This window comes from Pezoporus flaviventris, unplaced genomic scaffold, assembly GCF_033815535.1.
Source record: "Pezoporus flaviventris isolate CSIRO_AGI_PZ_B2104156 unplaced genomic scaffold, CSIRO_AGI_Pfla_v1 ptg000130l, whole genome shotgun sequence".
Taxonomy (NCBI): Eukaryota; Metazoa; Chordata; class Aves; order Psittaciformes; family Psittacidae; genus Pezoporus; species Pezoporus flaviventris.
Window position 1 is genome coordinate 2,064,073 of NW_026892678.1, and position 20,126 is coordinate 2,084,198.

General features: G+C 34.4%; 1 protein-coding gene across 2 annotated transcripts in view; it reads left to right on the plus strand.

Moving 5' to 3' along the window:
* The window catches only part of FER (FER tyrosine kinase), a 148,064-nt gene that overhangs the window by 66,179 nt on the left and 61,759 nt on the right, over window positions 1-20,126 (plus strand). For both annotated transcript variants that reach the window (XM_061478706.1, XM_061478707.1), the window contains exons 11-13: window positions 8,317-8,409; window positions 12,196-12,399; window positions 15,398-15,520. In XM_061478706.1, coding sequence (XP_061334690.1) covers window positions 8,317-8,409; window positions 12,196-12,399; window positions 15,398-15,520 — 420 coding nt within the window. The remainder of the gene's footprint in view (window positions 1-8,316; window positions 8,410-12,195; window positions 12,400-15,397; window positions 15,521-20,126) is intronic.

Sequence of the window (20,126 nt, forward strand, 5' to 3'; positions counted from 1 at the left end):
CTTGTGGTAGCTGTGAGTGATCTTCATCCTTTCCTGTCTTCAGCTACTGACCATTGCAGAGACCATTAGGAATTGAGGCTTTTTTTGCCGTTTTGTGCAACACTTCTTATGTTCAACAGTCCAGATCCTCATGTAAAAATGCCTGGAAGTTGTGTTTGTATCTGCTTAAACTGCTGAGTTCATTGTGTGATTCACTGTGTTTCAGCCACCTGCACTGTAAAATCAGTCATGCCTCATGCAAAATGTAGCCTTAGAGGTTCTTCACCTTTTTGTGTTACTCGTCTATACAGCTGTCTTTCACCAAATTCTTCCTCTGTTAAAATTGCCCTGTTTTGATGACTCTCTTGAGCATAGGTCAAGAAATCTTAATTTTTCAAAAATATGTGTTCCTTCCAAAGCTTTCTCTAAGCTTTCAGAAATCTGAACTGGTTTGTTAAGTTGCCTTTATTGAAATCAGTTCTCCTTTGTTTGGCATCATTATGTGATCAGAGGATGGAGGTGTATTCATGGTGTAGGGATACATTTATTAAGCAAAGAAGGAATTCCTTATTAAATTCTATCTGCCTTGCAAAAGCATTTCTCTGTCTACCTTTTCCTTTCACAAAAACAGTGATTGGGCAGGATATCGGTGTCTCAGCTTAAGTGCAGTATATTTAGTCATCATCTTCTCTAGAGGACAGTTGACATTCTTGATAATTAGATGAAATCAACTTTTTTTTTTCCTTTAATAAAAAAGTTGTTTAGTATGTAAAAATTAAAATGTACCATGTCTCTGGAAACATTATTGCTAGCCCCAGTTAAGAGGTACTCTGCTTCCTTAAAGATGTCTAATACGCATTTGTGTGATTTGGAAGATTTACTGCACTTCAAAGATGAAGGTGACATTTCCCTGATATTTTATACATAGCTTGAAAAATTGGTCCTCTGAAACTCTTAATTAAAACAGGTAACAGTGCAGTCAACTTAACTGTACATTCTGTTCTGATAGTCTTTCAAAAAGAAAGCAAAGGGTCAATTGTGAATACATGCTGCTTTTTAAAACATTAATTCATTTGTACAAAGTGTATGATGACATCTGATGCTTTCCTAAGTAAAATCTGCCAATTTTTTTTTGTCTCCAGGTTTTTGTCTCCAGATAGTTCACCAGTCTCTTGTGTAATGATTTTTTTTTTAATTGCTGTTTCTGTGAACAGAAAAAAAACCACTTTTCTAGTCTGTGTTGCACCTTAAAGATTCTGGTATATAAGTAATCAAAATAGTAGAAAACTTTATTTGGAAATAAAGCAAAGATTTTTGATAATAAGTTGAGTGAATTCCTTGTTATAAATTATACAGATTATATCTGTATTTGTTTTTTTATGTTAGTGTTATATATGAGTAATTACATTCCTGCAGAGTGGATTGTTTTAACAGTGCTTGATTTCACATATAACAGTAATGAACTCAAGAGTTACTGCTCAAAACAAGGTCTGAATGTTCCTGAAGATATCAGGTCACTATTTACTTTAGTGCTCTAAACCAAAAAATATGCTAGAAGTTTTGTGGAAAGGGAGAGAAGATAGAGAAGAAAACATTACGTCACTGTTTAAATTGATGTGCGCCTGCTTCCCATATATCTCAGAGCTGCAGAATAATTTAAATTGGAAGAGATCTCAGGGAAGCCATCTGGTCTTGCTTCTTGCTCAGAGCAGGGTCATATGTTATGTCAGGCTGCAAAATCCCTTCTTGCAGTTGAGGTTCTAGCAGCTCTAGTGATGGAAGTCTCTCTGGGCAATGTTTCAGTATTTGATCAGTCCTTATTGTGATTCTTTTCCCCCGAATATCTAACTGGAATTCTTCTCTGTTGCTGTTTTCCTTGTGTTGTATACTACCCAGAAGAATCTGCCTCCAGGTAATCACTTATTTTCAGCTCTGTAAATTACAAAATTTATGTAGGAGAATTCAGAAAGGCAAAATAATGCACAAATATGTGGAGGAGTTTCTCTGGAATTAGTGAATGAGTAGATTGAGCTTCACAGACTTGAAAAGCAGACTAAAGGGTTATGTGATAAAGATATATACAATGTGTTGGGTGTCATGGAGAAAGTGAACGCGGAATGCTGGTTGTTCGCTGTCTCTTCAGAAGCAAGAAGTAGGGGCCATCAGATAACCACAGAGGCAGATGATTCAAAGCAAGCAGACAAACGTGTTCTTCAAAAACATGTAATGAAGTTGTGCAATTGGTTGCTACAGCAGTGGTCTGTAGTAGTTCATACAGATTCAGAAAGCAACTGAAAAAACTCCTTCCATAACTGTTACATGTAGAAACATAACATCTTACATGACCAAGGCAGATCTTATACCACAGAACTTAAGCGGACAAATATATGCTCTAAAGAATTATCATTTGTCTTTTCCTGAGGGCCATTAGGCCGCTGGCATAGCCTGGGCTGTATCTTTTGTCTTAGAAAACGTAGCTGGTCTTAAATTTCTCACCAGTAAGTCTGTGTTTTTCTGGCTACACCCTTCAATTCAAAAGGTGGAACATTAATTTACATCCAGTACAGTGGTTTACAGTATGCGTTCCTCAATTATGCATAATTTCTGCTGCTTTGGAAGGTGTTGCTTGTGTTTAAAACAGAAAGTGTGACCTTATCAAGAAATTATTTTTGAATAGGTGTGCTGTTTAATTGGTTTCACTGTGTACTGGAGATATTTTTAATTACCTTTGAATGTTTTAATTTTTAGTAAATGTACTGTGTACTTCGTCATGGCTCTGCACAGTGCTGCTCTCAGTTCTAGATACCTATAACAGGAAACTAAGAAAACACATATTTATTATATTTCTGGGAAGGTGCTCTGAGAATAATGATTTGTTTAGCTCAGATAATCAGCTCATATTCAGCCAGCAACTCTCATTCCATTTGTGAGTGCCATGTTAATAGCTTAAAATACCCTGTTTTGTTTGGTAAAGACAGTGTGATTCTTTATCTGGTTTTCTACCTGTGGTCTTTCTGAGATACCCAGAGGAAAAAGAAAAAAAAATAAAAATGCTTTTCAGGTATGAGATTAGTCTTACTTCAGAAATAAAGTCATAGACTTTAAGGACATCAGTCATCTGCTGTTCAGGTTTTAATATACATCAGCATTTACATCTCCACAAGTATGTGCTAATACTTGTAAAACAGAGACACAAAGATTTTGTGGTTACAATCCTCATCCAGTCATCAATAGGCAGGCTAGAGTTCCTGTTACAGTCTGTTACACAGTTTTGGGGTGTCTCCTGAGTAACTTCTAACACCCACTGCTGAAGTGATTAATGCAGAGATCCATTTTCAGAAAATTATTTTCTCTAAAGCTTCTTTGAAGAATTCTTGATTATAAATCACTAAACTCCATTCTCATGCCAGACATTTATAGCCTTCTAAAAGCAAAAATTTTCCTTTTTCTTCCCATTATGTGAATTTGAAGCTTTAAGATGAATGTTGTTCTGTACCTTTTTCATCAGGAAAATTGAAGCATTTTCTTTATGAAAAAGAGAATGTCTTAATTGCTCTGGCAGATACTGTCTGGTATGTCTTTTTTATCTGTATGTTCGTTTGAACATATAATTTTCAGTAACTACCAGGAACCCCTCCCTTCTGGTTTTATTAGAGCTCTTGTATTATGCTGAAAGAGTTTTCATCAAAATCTCTAAGGACCAGATCCCAAGCCAAATTGCAGAAACAGTACTATCATGCTCACCTTTTAGATGTCGCTGATAATGCAATGTCCTTTTCTTGAGAATTTAGTTCCTCTTTCAGTTGAAGGGGTCTCATCATATTTCCTCTAAATTTCCTATGAAGCTTCTCTGATTCCATTTGCAAGCTCACATTCAACCTCTGTATCCTGTTCATATTACCTATATGTACATGTTTGGCTAGTGTTTTTACCAGTATTAAATATATGCTGCATTGTCCATTGTCCCTCTTACTGCTAATCTTCCACCTTTTGATCAGTAGAGATATGTTACTCTTAGCCTGTCGCTTGGGAGCATTAGCTCTTTTTTCTTTCTTAGATCCCTGTCCAGCTTCCTACTTCCTTGCTTTTCTAAAAAGAGTGTGTGTGTATATATATATATATATATAAAATAACATCTAACATACAGCCATTTTTTCTGGATTTATACAGCTAAAAGGCTCTTTGGGGCTTTTATGTTATGCAGCTCAATTTAAGAAAAATCTTTTGCACTGTTGCTTTGTCTTGTTTAGGTTCATTCAAAATACCATTGTGAATGTGATTCTTAAGGCCTGTTATTTTGGTTGTGTCACAGTTCTGGGTATATTGTATTATTTTTCATGCACTCCAAGTTCTGTGATGATTTTGCCCTGTGACAGAACTGCATGTCAGGCAAAAAGGAGATTTTTGTCCACAAGACCCTAACAGTTGCAGTGCATGGCCATAGAAGATAAATTTTAGGGAAAAATCCATTAAAATGGACAGGAACTCATGTTGCACAAAATCCCCCAGAGTGAACATAACGAAAGAGAGAAGCTTGGCTTTCTGTGTTTCGTATAGAAAATGCACTTAAGGAAATCCTCAGCCAAAACAGGGAGTGCTTCCCTTGCATTTTACGGCTGCCCTGAATCCTGCACTTCTTTTAGGGTTTTATTTTTCCTTTCTCCATCTTGTCGAAATTGAAAAATGGAAAGTAAAATTAAGAGAGCCTGAGTGGTTGCCTTCTGCTGTGACATCTCTTGAAAAGGGCTGAGGTAGTTGTTTTGACTGTTAAGAAGGAAAAAAAGAACTGGAACAAAAGTCCAACTGAAATGTATACAGCTGGAAACAGGAGTTCAGCATTCCTTGTTTTGTGGCAGAATTATAACAACACTGCTGCATCCAAAATTGATTTCTTGTAAAATATGACAGAGGACTTTAATCTGATGGTTACAAGTAGCTGCTGTCAACAAGTTTCTCAATAAAAGCTATTTTTCGTAATAAATCCTTTCTATATTATTTGGAAATGAAAGCAGTAGTGCTTTGCATTATTATCAAACAGGATAATGACAATAATTCCCACCCATAAAACGGTTCTTTGCTTTCAGTCTTCCATCAGTCCAGAGTAAGTAGTTGGCTTTTCAGCAGTTTTGGTAGATGTAATCGTCCAATGTGTAGAAAATTTATTACCTGCTCTAGGTCCCAGTCCCAAATGTGGTGGAGACTCATTTAAATGCATTCCAGAGAGTGATTAGAAATCCAGCTAGTCCTAAAATGGAACTATCGGTCAATGAATTTTTCATAATTCCCTGTATGATGTACCGTCATGCCACAAGTACACTTAAAACACAATCAGAGAAATAGATTATGAGTGTCCTCTAATGGCAGTATGTATTTTTATTTGTATCTAGCTTCTTAATGATAAACTACAATTTATTCTACAATAATTTAGTCATTGAATAAAATTCTGTGGCCCACAAGTTAGTTTTCTTTTTAATGAAATTGATGTAGTATAAAATAAAGGAATCATAGTATGATTTTGCTAACATCTCTGAAAGTCATTCATTTAAACCAAAATGAAACTGAATCAGCTAATATGTTTTATAGCTGGATCATGTATTCTAGGAACCATGCTACTCCATAATGCTCTGTACAGCATCATTCATGGAGAGCTCCCAGTTACTTTCCCATGTCCTCATCAGGTTTGTTAGTCAAGATAGTAACATGTCTTATGAGTTTGTCTGAAGTGTATGTAGTGACTACATAGCCAGCAAGGTTGTCCTGGTTGGTCTGATACCTGATGTTTGTTGGAGTGAGTATTGTGTGGAATTACAATGAACTTTTTTTCCTGAGGACATGGAGAGTCTTTGCTCTCTGTTAGCTTCCTTCAGATACCCTGAGATAATCCTTTCATCTACTAAACCCTTTGCTAAATTGTGAGGGCCTTGGCTGAGAGATTCAAAATTTGATGTAACTGGGATGGAGATCAGTGAAGGATAGCTCTGATGAGCATTTCCTTTTATTTTGGAAAGTAGAGTTAAAATAATGCTCTGACTTAACTAGTAAGATTGTACGCACGCATAAATATAAAATTTAATTTGTATGATATAATATGTATAATATAAAAAAAGTAGATGGGCTGTTCTGGGTTGTATTCTTATATAAGTTTAGGAAAAAAATATACGTCATATGCATAAAAAAAAAAACCTCTTCACACTGGTGATTATACTGTTCTCAGTGAAAACTGGTTTCCTGCAAAATGAAATGGATCCTTCTAAGGTGGTCTGCATCTGAGGAATGGCGAAAAAAGAGAAAAAGTCTTTAAAAGACCACTGTTGCTGCTTTTCAGTTTTATCCAGGTTGCCCTAAAAATTCTTAAATGGAAGAAATAAACTCAGTACAAGCTATGGTTGTGTGTGTCACATGTTTGATAATGCCTGCTGTGCCAACAAATTATAAGTCTTGATTGCTGTAAGATACAGAGTAGTTTCAGTATGGCAGAGAGAAAGTGCTGTGAAAATACTGAACAGAGTTCATAAATGTAGTTTGAACAGGACATGCACCACATTTTGAACAAAGTCCTTTAATCTGCATTTTCATGCTCATTCTGTTTAATGTGACTATTAGCCTCTGTGTAGATTTTGGTGCTGCTTGTCAAAGTCCTCTGGTGTTTGAGTCCACAAAGCTTTCTGGTACTTAGGAGTCAATAAACCTCCCTGTTGTATAAAAAACATTTTTCAGTAAGGAGAATTTGGTGACTGTAGAGCCACACTTGTAGTTTGGTGTTGTTGTTAAATAAACATACTCTTAGCTTAAAATAGAAAGAAAACTTCTGAGTTTGTTTAGGGGAATTGCAAATGGAATTCATGCATCTTTTTGGTAACTTACTTTTTTCCTGATTTGTAAGAAGAATACATTTAAGTGCAGTTAAATATCATGGCGCACTTCTGAAGAGATGTGTGAAATAAGTGGATCATTCAATGCCCAGCATGCAAACAAAATTAGTCTTTGTCACCCTCAGTCATTAATAAGATTTTTTTTTTCTGTTTATTTCATCAATATTGCAAAAATAAACATCAGGTCCCAGCACAGAGATTTTTTATTATAAGAAAATTAATTGACATAAAATATTACTTGAGTCTGATGAAAAGGAATATAAATGTTATTGATGGGTAAATGGGCACATAGTTTAGGAATATTTCAGGGAATAATAAAATCCATATTGCTGTTTTTACTATTTGACTGGGTTTTGTGCTCTTTTGCCCAGCACATTGCATATTAAAGCACATTGCAGAATTCTACTGCCAGATAAATAGATTTCTATTGCTAAGACAATGTTTAACCTGTATCCTGTTAAGTAAACTGAGTCATTTTCAAGCACTGGTATATTCAGTTTTTGTTCCTCATTCTGAAGTCCTGGAATAAACTGAAGCTACTTTTATTATATTATCAGATTTTCGGTTTCTTCAGTCAGAGGTGTCCAAAACCTGGAAGCAACTTTTGTTTGTAACACTCGCAAACAGTGTAGTCTTGTCTCCATTATCAGTTGCTTATGGATAACCTATAGCTAATTAGAATGAGTTTATTCATGTGTGATCTCTCTGCTTCAGGTTTAATTACTTTGCAGAATCTCATTAAAATATCTTTCCTGTTTCTGATTGTGATTTGCAAGCAATAAACTCAGTTTGTCAGTGTTAAAATACATTTTTGTATTTTTTGAAAGATTCTTTGATACTAACTTGGAGAGTTGATGATAAATCAGAGGTTAAGTTATATGCAGGCTTTGGGTTAAGTGAAGTTATGAGTACCTGGAGTTTATGTTGACATGTGCTGAACTAGTGGTGCTTAAGGGCTGTTTCAATGTTCCAGTTAGATCTCTCTACTTACAGAGTTTAAAATCCAGATGGTGCCTGCACCTATGATTTACAGTAATGCCAGAAAGCAGATGGATCCTATAATTTGCACTGATTGCTACTAGTATTTACAAGTAGTCTGTTGTTAGAGAAGAACATGTTAATGAAAGGGAAAAAAAACAAGCATATATTAAGCAAGGGTAATGTACCTGTATATTTTTGTTTTACTATGCGGACTTTTTTTTTAAATCAGTGTCCTTTTAAAATAAGAAGTATTTTAGGAGAGAGTGAACTGAGAATTATGTCCTGTACTTTTAGTATACAAAAGAATTTCAGTTCTCTTTGTAGTTAGCAATAGTGATACTTAAAATAGTTACACAAAATATTGAAGAAATTACAGAATTTGTAAATGAGTTAGCTTTATCCCACTGAAGTTTGCACTTCTCCAATAATTCAGTGGTCATATCAATTTGCTAGGTTTCACTGGAGATACTGTTTTTTCTCCTAGGACAAGAAAGACAAAGTCTCAAGATTTGATACTATACGTCATTCCATAGCTGGAATTATAAGGTCTCCAAAATCCATGCTGGGCTCATCCTCGGTAAGTAGCATCAATAATGTACTTGTTATAGTACACTGTGTTATTTTTACAGTTTAAGTGGGATTTTTTTTTTTCCTCAAACATCATGAATTTCCACCTATATGGACAAAAATTACATTAAAATGTTATAAAAACAGTGTTCTGATTATAATATTGTGGCATATTAGTACGTGAGAACAACTTACTGCATTTAATAAAAAAAAAAAGAGAGAATTACATGTTTTTTATAGCTCTAAGACTGGTGATATACTTTCAAGAGTACCCTTCCCAGGGAGTCTGAATTACTGGAAATGCAGCATGTTGTCATAGCCTGTAGTAGGTCATGCATGTGTTAAATTGTTGCAATAATTATATTCCCCATATTTATTATAAAGGCACCAGTATATCAGCATGTTATTGCTACTACTTCTACTTCTTCAATAGCTTTTACTATTTAAATAATTCGGCATTATGCATCTTTCTTCAATCCCCACTAAAGGTGCTTGTTGAGTATCTCTTCTAGTTGGCTTTTGTTCAGGTTCCCTAATGGATGGAGAAACATTCTTGTTTCATTTGCTTTTGTATTGACTGTTTTCAAGAAGCTTGCAAGATTGATTAAAATACTGGAGCACCTCCTTAGGGAGGTGACAGATTATTTTTTTTTTTTCCTGAAGTGGAACATCTTAACCCTTCCCCCTACCAAGAAAAAAAAAAAAAAAAAAAGCATTTTTGAGAAAATGTTAGAATGAATGAATTTTCTGGTTTATGCTGCAGCACTGAATCCAGGGACCCATTAAAGGATCCAGTAAACTTTATTTAAGCTAAACACTTCAGAATGTGTGGAAGAAATTACAGTTGCATATATGCATACAAACATGTATGTACATATATGTGTATTTGTATGCATAGGAAAATTGCAGTCATAAAGGAATGGAATGGAATAATGAAATAATAAATATGATAATGAAATAAAATCAGTACAGGAAGACTCTTCCTATGAGAAGTGTGAAAGTTGCATGACATATGCAATTATTTTTTAAAATATTGAAGTGTCCTTGGAGATACATAAAATCTCAACAGTATCCTAATCTTTGCTTTATAAAACTTCTAGTTGACATAAATGTGCAACATTTCGTAATAAAAACATAGTAAAATGTATATTGCTGTGGTCTCTGTTCTTTGTGTAGGCCTAGAACTTTGTCTATTTGTATGTGTTGTACAATTTGTTTAGATTTTTAAATTTTTTTTTAATATTTAAAAATACTACCCAAAACTGCTTCAGAGAAAAATTGGAAGAGAAAAAATTGCAAGAAGAGTCAAGATAAAACACTTCGGATTAAATCGGGGAAGTTGATGGAAAAATCTTCATTGGCTTTAAAGTGTCATTTTAAAGAACTTACGTGACTCATTTTGATATTCATTCCAATCTGTGTCACTGTTAATTCCATGAAAGTTGTGTATATACATGGTGGGTAGGATTGCTGAAACCCTGGAATATGTTTGGGAGAAGTAAGATCTGAATTGGATCATTTGAGGCAGAAAGTAAAATCTGAATAACAACTGTACTCTTGATTACTTATCACTTAAATGCATTTCAGAGTCAGAATATATAAACTAACCAATTTTCAGTTTTGCCGTGTTTTGATTCAGCAATTTGTCGTGTGTTAAAAAAACCTAACCATGCATATACAGCTAAAATTTACTTTGCAAATTAGTACTTAGCTCCTAACGTGGTCAGCTGCTAGGCTTTTTCATGGTGACGGTTACATCACTGTGCTTATTGCTAAATGTGTAAGCTGGTACTTAAAACTTATTACCCATCAACAAAGTATCCAAAGTGATTATTGAAGGTGTGATATAAAATAATTTTAACACATGTAAAAGAATTTATTTATTTTTTAATAGATTAAGACCAAAAAGGATCTTGAAGCAGAGTAGGAAAAAGTGTGATGTGAACTAGCTGTTTTCATATTATGTGTTTTAAGTGTATTGAAACTTTCAGAAGTAGAGCCATATCTTGGTTTAAATACAGTGCTATTCTAAAACACCATCCCATATTTAATTGGTGGGAGAAGTTGGATTTTACGTGTAATTAGAGGAAACAGGGTTTTTTTTCATATTCATAGAGAAACCGCACTTCCAAAAGCAGCCAGGAGTTCACCTGTTACTTAAATTATTTTTGTGCTGTCAGAATGTGAAGATAAAGGGTAATATAGGGAAACAGTATAGTTTGAAGAGCAAGGTTAGTAATTCATGTGCTTCTTGTGGGGAAGATTCTAGCCAGTTTTCTGTAATAGGAAGAGACACAAGTTTAATGAAATGAGTGAAAACAAGAAAAGGGGCAACTTTCATGTACATGTAGGAGTGCAGTGCTATGAAGGAACTGTATGAAGAGTTGGAATGAATAGCATCATGAATACCAGTGTCTGCCCCACTGCCTATGTTTTTTTGCCACTGCGGCCTTTGAGCTTAGCACAGACATCTATTATTATTTATAACTTTTTTGTTGTTTTTTTTAGGCTAATAGGTGCAATTAATGTTGGTTTCATATGGTATGTTAGCATGTATGAATGAGCCAGGTATATGGAGGCAAAAGGTAGGATATTCCATCGGGAGTTATCTCTACACCTGGGTTAGAGCAATCCTAGGCACAGCTGCAGGTTGGGCAGAGAAGAGATTCAGAGCAGCCCTGTGGAGAAGGACTTGGGGGTGCTGGTTGATGAGAAAATGAACATGAGCCGGCTTCAGTGTGCACTCGCAGCCCAGAAAGCCAACTGTCCTGGGCTGCATCAAAAGGAGCGTGACCAGCAGGTCAAAGGAATAAGTAAAGAGGACAGTACTAGCATGAGGAAGTATATGATGGCATTTTCCTCCACTCAGAAGGGATGTTTCATCAGGGCAGAGCAGTAGGAGAGGTTAATTCAGAACTGTATGCTTTCTTTGTATCTGTTTGTGCATAATTGAGGTGTGGGTCTTCCTACTGTTATCTAAAACGCAGCTCAGCAGGCTTGCCTGGGACACATTCGCATGCCTGTTCAACTCATGAAACAGAATGCACTGTTATTTTGTTCAGTTTTACTACTCTGGTGGTGAGAATTTCTATGAGTGCTGGCACTATTGATTTGACTGACATAGAGCTTAAGTAAGGGCTTTTCTGTATAGCCGTAACAAATAAATCTGAAGTGTTCGCTGACCAAAATACTAAGTGTTTCTCAGTTTCCTAAACAATGTAAGCATGTTAGAATTAATATTTTAAATTGGTAGTTAAAACTCATTAACTCCCATTTATAGCCAGTACACTCAGGTGCATATTCTGTGTTACAGTGTAAATGCTAGGAAAAATATCTCATAGAGCTATTAACTGATTTGGGATGCAGTTGGTAAATAAATTGGTGAAAACAATTTATCTAATTCAAATGCTTTGTATAAACCAATTTCTTATGTTTTTATATTTGAGAAGTTTCTGTCTTTAAAAAGAAATGGTTCATTTTGAATTATTAATAACACTTGAGATGTTTGAGAAAGAGTTGGTTAGCATGACTCTGGAAAAATGGAAGGCAAATGAAAAATATTAAATAGTTTTATGGCTGTTTCCATAATCTTTTGCTTTTTATATGTTATTTTTTTAGGTGATAAAAACGTGATCACTGTGTCATTTTTGTAAATGTAAGAGCCTTGATTTTGTTTGTTGACAGAAATACATAATTTAGATACAGAAATAGAAATCGTTGTTTATCATGCTTTTCATGTAAAAGTAAACTAAAACTAAGCTATCAAAGTAACATTTTTTTCAATATTTTTCCAAAGTTCTTTGATGTAATTTCAACCACTGAGAAACCACTGGCTGAGCAAGACTGGTATCATGGCGCAATTCCAAGAATAGAAGCCCAGGAGCTGTTAAAACAGCAAGGAGACTTCTTGGTGCGAGAGAGCCACGGGAAACCTGGTGAATATGTCCTTTCTGTGTTTTCAGATGGACAACGGAGACACTTTATCATACAATATGCTGATGTACGTCTCTGACATAGTACTGGATATTTTAAATGTTAGGAAATATATAGTTTCAGCTAACCAGTGTAACCTATGCATAATTTACTATGGCAAATGGCTTTAGCCTTTATATGAAAATATGAAAGCCCTTGGAAATATTTCCATCAATGCTGAAATCAAGGGAGAGGAAAGATAATTTTGGGAAATAAGTTAAAATTACAAAATATGAGGTTATCCAACATCTTTTATGTTACTTTGAAAAGTCAAGATATTTCTGTAAATGTTTTGAAATCCAGAATTTGTTATTACTAGTTTATGCATGTACGTTTATTTTTAAACCCATTTTCATAATTGGTACTTATTAGGCTACTTTTAATTCAGACTGTAAAGATTCCATTGAAAATTGCAAACATGCACAGAGGAGAAAGTAATCTGTGTTGATTTCTGTGTGGCTGGGAATTTAAACTGTTACATTAGAGACGCTTCTGTTCTTTTTAGCCCTACGGATATTGTTCAGTATAACAAAAACTTGTGGTAGTTGCACAGCTCATATGCTTCTAAGGACCAGAATTTATTTCCTTTTTGCTCTAACTTAGGAAAAATTGTCCATTTTAAACAGTATTTTAATTCTTATATGCCTTTTTGCAGTGTATTTCTTCTTACTCTTCTTAATGCATTATTTGTGTTTTTTAATGTATTATTTGCTTTACTTTACAGAATTTCAAACTTATTCAAAATATGACAGTTCTTATAACATTACTAGAAGTTCTTGAAGTATGACATATCAGCAAATCATTCTCAGTTTTGATTCAGTAATGCTGCCAAAACATATTTCAGTCTCTTACAATAAAATCTCCCACATACAGGAAAAAAACCCACAAATTTAATCATATAATGAGATTTACAAAGGGGGATTTACTTGTCAAAATCCCCAGCTGATGCAGCATGCCTGTATGAAGTCAATATTGTGTATTTGTTTGTTTTTTTTAATGAGAGGCAGTGATATTTTTAAAATTTGCAGAAGTTGGGAGGCTTTGCTTACAGAAGCAAATCATTATGGGCCCTAATCCCAACCCTAACCCTAACCTGGTGCAGCTGGAGTTTTAATTAATTTTCACCTAGAGTTTTCCTTATAGAAGTGAACCTTTACACAAAGTCAGGGTTGATTTTATTTTAATTTTATATCCTGAAAGCATTTTGACATGGCAGGATGAGGAATGAGAAAATAGGAGCAATTAAATTACCTGTACCTAGACACACAGTCTTACAAGGTGCTCGGATCTCTCTGATCCAGACACCGCAGAAATAAATGCACATTATATACTTGGCTGGAACAGGTTTGTGTAAAATACGCAACAAGTAGATCTTCATAGAAATGTAGATTGGACTTCCTAGTCAGTTAAAATAGAGTATTTTGCTTAATAAGTATTACTTTGAGGCTTGCCTGTAAGATGACTCATTTTATATTAGAATTTTCCACCAAAAAAAAAGCTGCCTTTATTTCCATAATTTCACTACTTTCTCTTAGGAATGACATTTGAAATGTAAGACTGGTGCTGTTTAATATTGCATAGCTTGGATGGTCTAAACATCATCAGGTCACTCAATTTTTCTGCTTTTAAGTTTAGTAATAGAGCATTATGTTCATCTGTTTGTGGGATGCAGTTGTGTCAGATTTCCTTGACAATCATAGAAGTTAAAGCCTTTTTCTTAAAGAAATGCAGGACTCCTTATGTACTCCTATTTGATTAATTTTGTGCATTTATTGTGGTGGAAAAAAAAAAGAGCATTAATTGTAGAAAGAATAAAGCTTATTAGGCTCTGAAAAGTGTTTAGATGGTGGGATTGTTATGATCACATAACAAGCGGAATTGTATTCATGAGCATTTTGGTAGGGAAGTTTGAGGAGAGCTTAGTGCAAGAGATTTGTTTGTTAGCATTGGTATGCTGTGTGGAATCAGGTCTCTGTGACCAGTCAAATCACCCCCTTGGATCACTGAGTAGTCCCCATATGGAGACCAAACTTGTACTCTATCATTTTGAAGTTTAATGTTAATACAACTATGTGTGTGATAAATGACTTTAGCGTTCAGCTTTAAGCACCAAAATTCACTGTTGTCATTCAAGGCAGCTGTTGTTTCTTGAGTCTGTGCTATATCAAAATGTTAGTTATCTTAGTAAGACATTCAGGAGAATGAAATAAATACTTCTTTGCTATTTTTTTCCCCATCAAGAGTGTGGGCAAAGATAAACAATGCCAATTTCAATTTTTCTCCTTAAAACCTGAAAAAATTATGTCATAGCATTTATTCATAGCTAAGAAAATGTTACATGCTTCTAAGAAACTAGTAAGGATTTAATTGTTTCCATTGTGTTTAATTACATATATATAAAAATAAATAAATTTATGAAGCAAGGGAGGGAATTCTGTCTTGCCCAACTTCTCTGTAAATTCTGTGCATAACCTGCTCTTTTTTTTTTTTGGCTGCTGTAGACTCTTTTGGTCTATACTGCTTATTAAAGACCAATGCATCTTGTCCTCTGTGCTAGGGATTTATTAATTTTATCAAACATTGTAAATGCAGTAAGATCCAAGTTAGATAGTGTTACTCATCTCCTGTTTATTTTATTGCCAGATGTTTAGTTTTTAGTTTGTTATCTGTAATTCTTAGAACTTCAAGTAATTAGGAAGTTGGTTTTTTTTTTCTGTAGTTTAGAACATTTTTTTTTCACTCTGTCCTAAATATTTAAATTATGAATTTAAATAAATTGTTGTTTTATCACATTGCCTTAAATGAGTGATGCAGTAATTTTGCATTTACTAATTTATCATCTTCTTAACTATCATTCCGTTTAATTCAGTAGAAATGCTATTAAGTAGATCAGGAAAAAAACATAGTTTTGTAAAAGCAAATATTTCTTTGTTACTAGTGAGGGAAGCTTGGTCATGCGCTTTTGAAGTTTCTTGTTCAAAATACTGCTTGTAGAGAAACAATTATTTCCTTTTACCTCCATACAGAATCAATATCGTTTTGAAGGAACTGGATTTCCAACTATTCCTCAGCTCATAGAACATCATTACACAACAAAGCAAGTTATTACAAAGAAATCAGGTGTTGTTCTGCTGAATCCTGTTGTTAAGGTAATGCATACATTCCAAGAACTCTGTTTAACTGAAAAGAATTTGGAGAGGATGTTTGTATTGTTATTTAAATTATGTTTCTGTGCAACTTCTCAGAAGATATTTCAATTCTTGCTCATTTTGTGACTGAGCTTTTCAACCTTCTCTCCTCCATTCAACATATTTTTTTAAAATAATGCTCCATCCTGATTTCTATAGTAAATCTTTACTATCTTGAAAGAGTGGCATTCAGCATCTGACAAAATAGCCTCCTACTTTTGTTTTTTCTTTTCCATTTGGATTTAATTTCCAAGTAATTGAAAGTAGTAGTTCATTGCCCATAAAGTTGTGATGAAGAAATTTTTTTGATAAAATGGAGTTCTTTAACTGGTAAAGTTCTCATGAAATTTGGAAGTTACGGCAACTCTTTTGTCTCTATTTTATGAGTCAGAAATAAGGTATACAGACACAGAGAAAGGTCCAGCATCACTGCAAGTTTGAAATAAAAAGTCCCTCTTTAATCAGTAAGCTATTGCAGAAAGTCTTTCAGAAGGGAAATGAAAGGGATGAAAATATTAAAGTATATCACTGTTTAGAAAGCTTAAGAGACCCCTTGGCTTCCTTCAGTAGTTTTGCAGTTAATATCTACTTAATTGATGTTTTATTCATAAGCAAACTCTTTTCCACTTAAATCTTTGCATTTTAACTACGAGTAAGCCATTTGTTCTTGATTTTTTTTCTTAAGACTGGTTTCAAGCATGTGTAAAGCACCTTCTGTGTTTACAGAATTTCAGGAAGCATAACAATTTACATTTCAGAGTTAGTTTCCTACCCCAATATTCTAGTCAATTTTCCCTAATAATCCTAAAAAATTAAAGCATATTCCATTCTCAAAATTGTGGGGTTTTTTAACACTTATCTATGCTTACCAAATTACATGATTTTAAAATTTAAAGAATGGGGCTTTGTAAATATACATTTTTGGCTAATGTCTTGGTGATTACCAACTTGGCACCTTATTGAACATAAAATATTTCTTAAATTCATTGTGGAACGTATGAGAAAATGTCAGACGTTATTTTTGATGCATGAATAACTTGTATTTTGGTACAAGCTGTTTAAGCTAAAAATAAAGGGCTGTCAAACTGAAAATATCTTTTTGTACCTATTTGCAAATTTTTGTCTTCTATAATACAATACTTCATTTAAATGTTTAAGGACTTTTCTTTTTCCTGTTATTGTGAGAGCAGGCCTATTTTAGCAAATGTAAAAGTGTAGTGCAGTATATTACTACATACTAAATGATATCAGAACTTAGTTATTTTCTATTAAGTTCAAATAGGAAAACATCATCTGGAAAACATCATCTCTTCATTCTCTGTTATTCACTTGGAAGACGAGGAGTCTCAGTATTCCTGACATTTTATTTTTGTTTTGCTATAATTTTTTTTTTATAAAGTCAAGTTTAAATTTATGCACAGTTTTATGTAACTATTGGCAAACAGTTTTTCCAGTACCTATACTATGAAGAAATATGGTCCCAAATCAATTTTATGATCATTTCTCCATGACTGTACTTGATCTCATGGCCTTTGAGATATAAATGTATAAACAGATCATGTGAATACCTCAGTGATAACCATGCAGACATGTATGACTGTGTGGTTGGTCTTTCCAGGGCTTGAACCCATACCACTACATTGTGTCATAATCTTCTTACAAAGGGATGGAGAACAACTTTTAAGACAGGGTTTTTACTGTCACAGTTTTTAGTTATGGTTTGTTTGGGTTTTTGTAGGTTTATTTTTTGTTGGTTTTGTGTATGTGTGTGTGATTTTGGTTTTTTTTTTAATTTTTTTTTTTTTTTAATGGGGGAAAATGAAATGGGAATTCTCCTCTCTATAGTTGTTGAGTTAGTCTTAACTAAAATTAGTGGAAATACTAGTATTTCCTCTAGAATCATGCTAGTTTTATGACCAGTTGGTAGTAGATTTGAGCTGCACTGAAAGTACTTTTGGCTACTCAGGTTTCCTGAAGTGCTGAAAGTAATCCATAAAATCCAGTCACATAGGCTCCATTTATTTTTTTCATATGACTTGTATAGTGCTGGTTTGCGTCAGTCTTAATATGCAGAAGTATTTCCATTAGGGTTAATGAACATTTCAGTTTTCTTTCTGATAGGTTATACAAAGTAATGGAGAGGATGTCCCTGGTAATACTGACTGCTACTGTTGAGAAGAGTTTTGTCTATTGATCTTCAAGAAAGAATGCTCAAAGAAAAGCTGTGGAGTCAATCTGTCACTTCTGCAATTTATACACAGATTTGCTTTTGCAAATCTCAGTTCTACCCTCTAGATTTACGGTGACTTAGAATTTGGTTTAGCAGAAAGGTTGAACTACACAGTGTTTTTTTATGGAACAATAACAGGTCAGATGAAATAGTGCTTTTTTCCAAGGAGGTAAACCTATTTGCCTTATTATTCTGTTTTACAGCTCACATTGAGTTTCATCAGTGTGGCTTAATACAGTGCTGATAATAATGCAGAACAGCTTCTATAACAATGTTTACAGCTCATGAATCTTTATTCTGAAACAGTTTTAAAGAAGTTGTCCACAGGGTTTTTTTTAAATCCACTTTTGTAAAACTCACTTGTTCTTATAAAAAATCTTTTCCACTAGCTACCTTTATTTCTGTACTTACTCTGAAGGACTTGAAACACATAGCTTATGATTCATGAAATTGATATACTGTCCTGGGTTCAGCAGTAGCAGTCATTTTTCTCCTTCTTGGTAGCTGGTGCAGTGCAGTGTTTTGACTTTTGGCCTGGGAACAGAGCTGATAACAATGATGTTTTGGTTTGGCCAAGGGCTTTGTGAGCCTCATGGTCTGCCAAGGAGGAGGGAAAACCCGGAGGAAGAAGAGACAGGACACCTGACCCAAACTAGCCAAAGAGGTATTCCATACCACAGCACGTCATGCCCAGGATGTAACTGAGAGTTACCTGGAAGGGCTGGGACTGCAGGGATGGAGGAGGCATTGGTCAGAGCTTGGTCGGGTTGGGGGGGGGGGGGCGAGTTATCGGTCAGCTGGTGGTGAGGTGTTGTATTCTCTTCCCTTGTTATTTCCTTTATCATTGTTATTACTGGTGGTAGCAGCAGTGATTTGTGTTATACCTTAGTTACTAAACTGTTCTTATCTCAACCCGTGGGAGTTGCATTCTTTTCGGTTCTCCTCTCTGTCCGTCCGGGAGTAGGGGGAGGGAAAGAAGGGGGAGAGCGAGTGAACGAGTTGCCTGACTGGGTTTAAACCACAACATATGCACATTAGATATACTGGCATAAGTGATGTCAAAAATAGTACTTCTCTAAGAAAATAATTTCTCATTTCAACATTTTTAGGCCTTATCCACATGTACACAACTGTTACTCACTTTCTTTTTTTCCTCTGGTTCATCAAGTTCTGTTAAGTGGTATATAAATGTGATAAAAAATTATCTATGATTATTTTCTTATCCGTTAAAGAGTCTTTAATTATCGTTAATACTGAAAATGAAATATTGACTTTTACTTTCTGTTTTTCTTGTAGAAAAATGTCTCTTAGCTTCAGTAATTCATAGTATTGATATTTTCTGTGTCATTTGGAAGAAGGAGAGCAAATATTGCTTTCCAGATATTTTTCTGAATGCATTTTTTCTGTGTACAGCATCGAAAAATGAGCATAATGGATGCTTATGCACTGTACTTGTGAGAGGCTGACACTAATTTTTTTTTTTTTTTAGAGTAATATTAATGTTTAATTGACTGGGGTGAGGGAAAAGGGAGGGATATTTAGGCTTTTGCTAAATTCTCCATGCTGTGTTCAGGTGGATTCTTAGGCTAGGAAGTCTTATGTTTTCAGTTCTTTTAAAGCAATATGTTTTCCTTTTGCTTCAGCCATTTTGGGATTCTCCAAGTCAGCTAAGGTTTCCACTTTCTAGAGGTCTTTAGCCTTTTTTGCTTTTATTGCTCCTACTGTCAAGATTAAAAGTGGTGGCAGAATTTGCTGTAGGTAATGCCTTCATTAGCATGATGTCATCCAGCTTTATTATTTTAATGTGGTCTGAAGTAGCTGGAATAAATAATGTGACAGAGAGCATGAAATAAGTAAATGAAGTGATGGTAACATTGAGTTCTTATTGTGATGGAACCTTATCAGGATTTGCTCACTCTTCCTCTTTCACAAATCTTGCTTTGGCTTCTGGGTAAGAATCTTGGTTTTGTTTGATGACACTCTGAAACTGAATGTAAGCACAGGTGGCATTTTCTTTTTATCCCTTTTTCTCTCTCCTATTAAAAATGGTAAGATTTTAAAGACAAATGTTTAAGCTGAGGCTGATAAATTCATATCTAATTTCCTAAATGTCTGTTTTAAAGATGCTTAGTATGTAATTGTGTTAATGCTCATTGTTAATTTGAAAAAATACCATTTTAGAGTACTTCATGATTGAAATTGTTACCAAAAATTATAGAAAAATAGTGCTAGGGGAATGTGAACACTAAGTATTTCTTCTGGGTTATGTTTTTCATCTCATTGAAAGCTGTTACAATTTACTGCAATTAATTTATAAGACTGCTTCCTGGCATAATA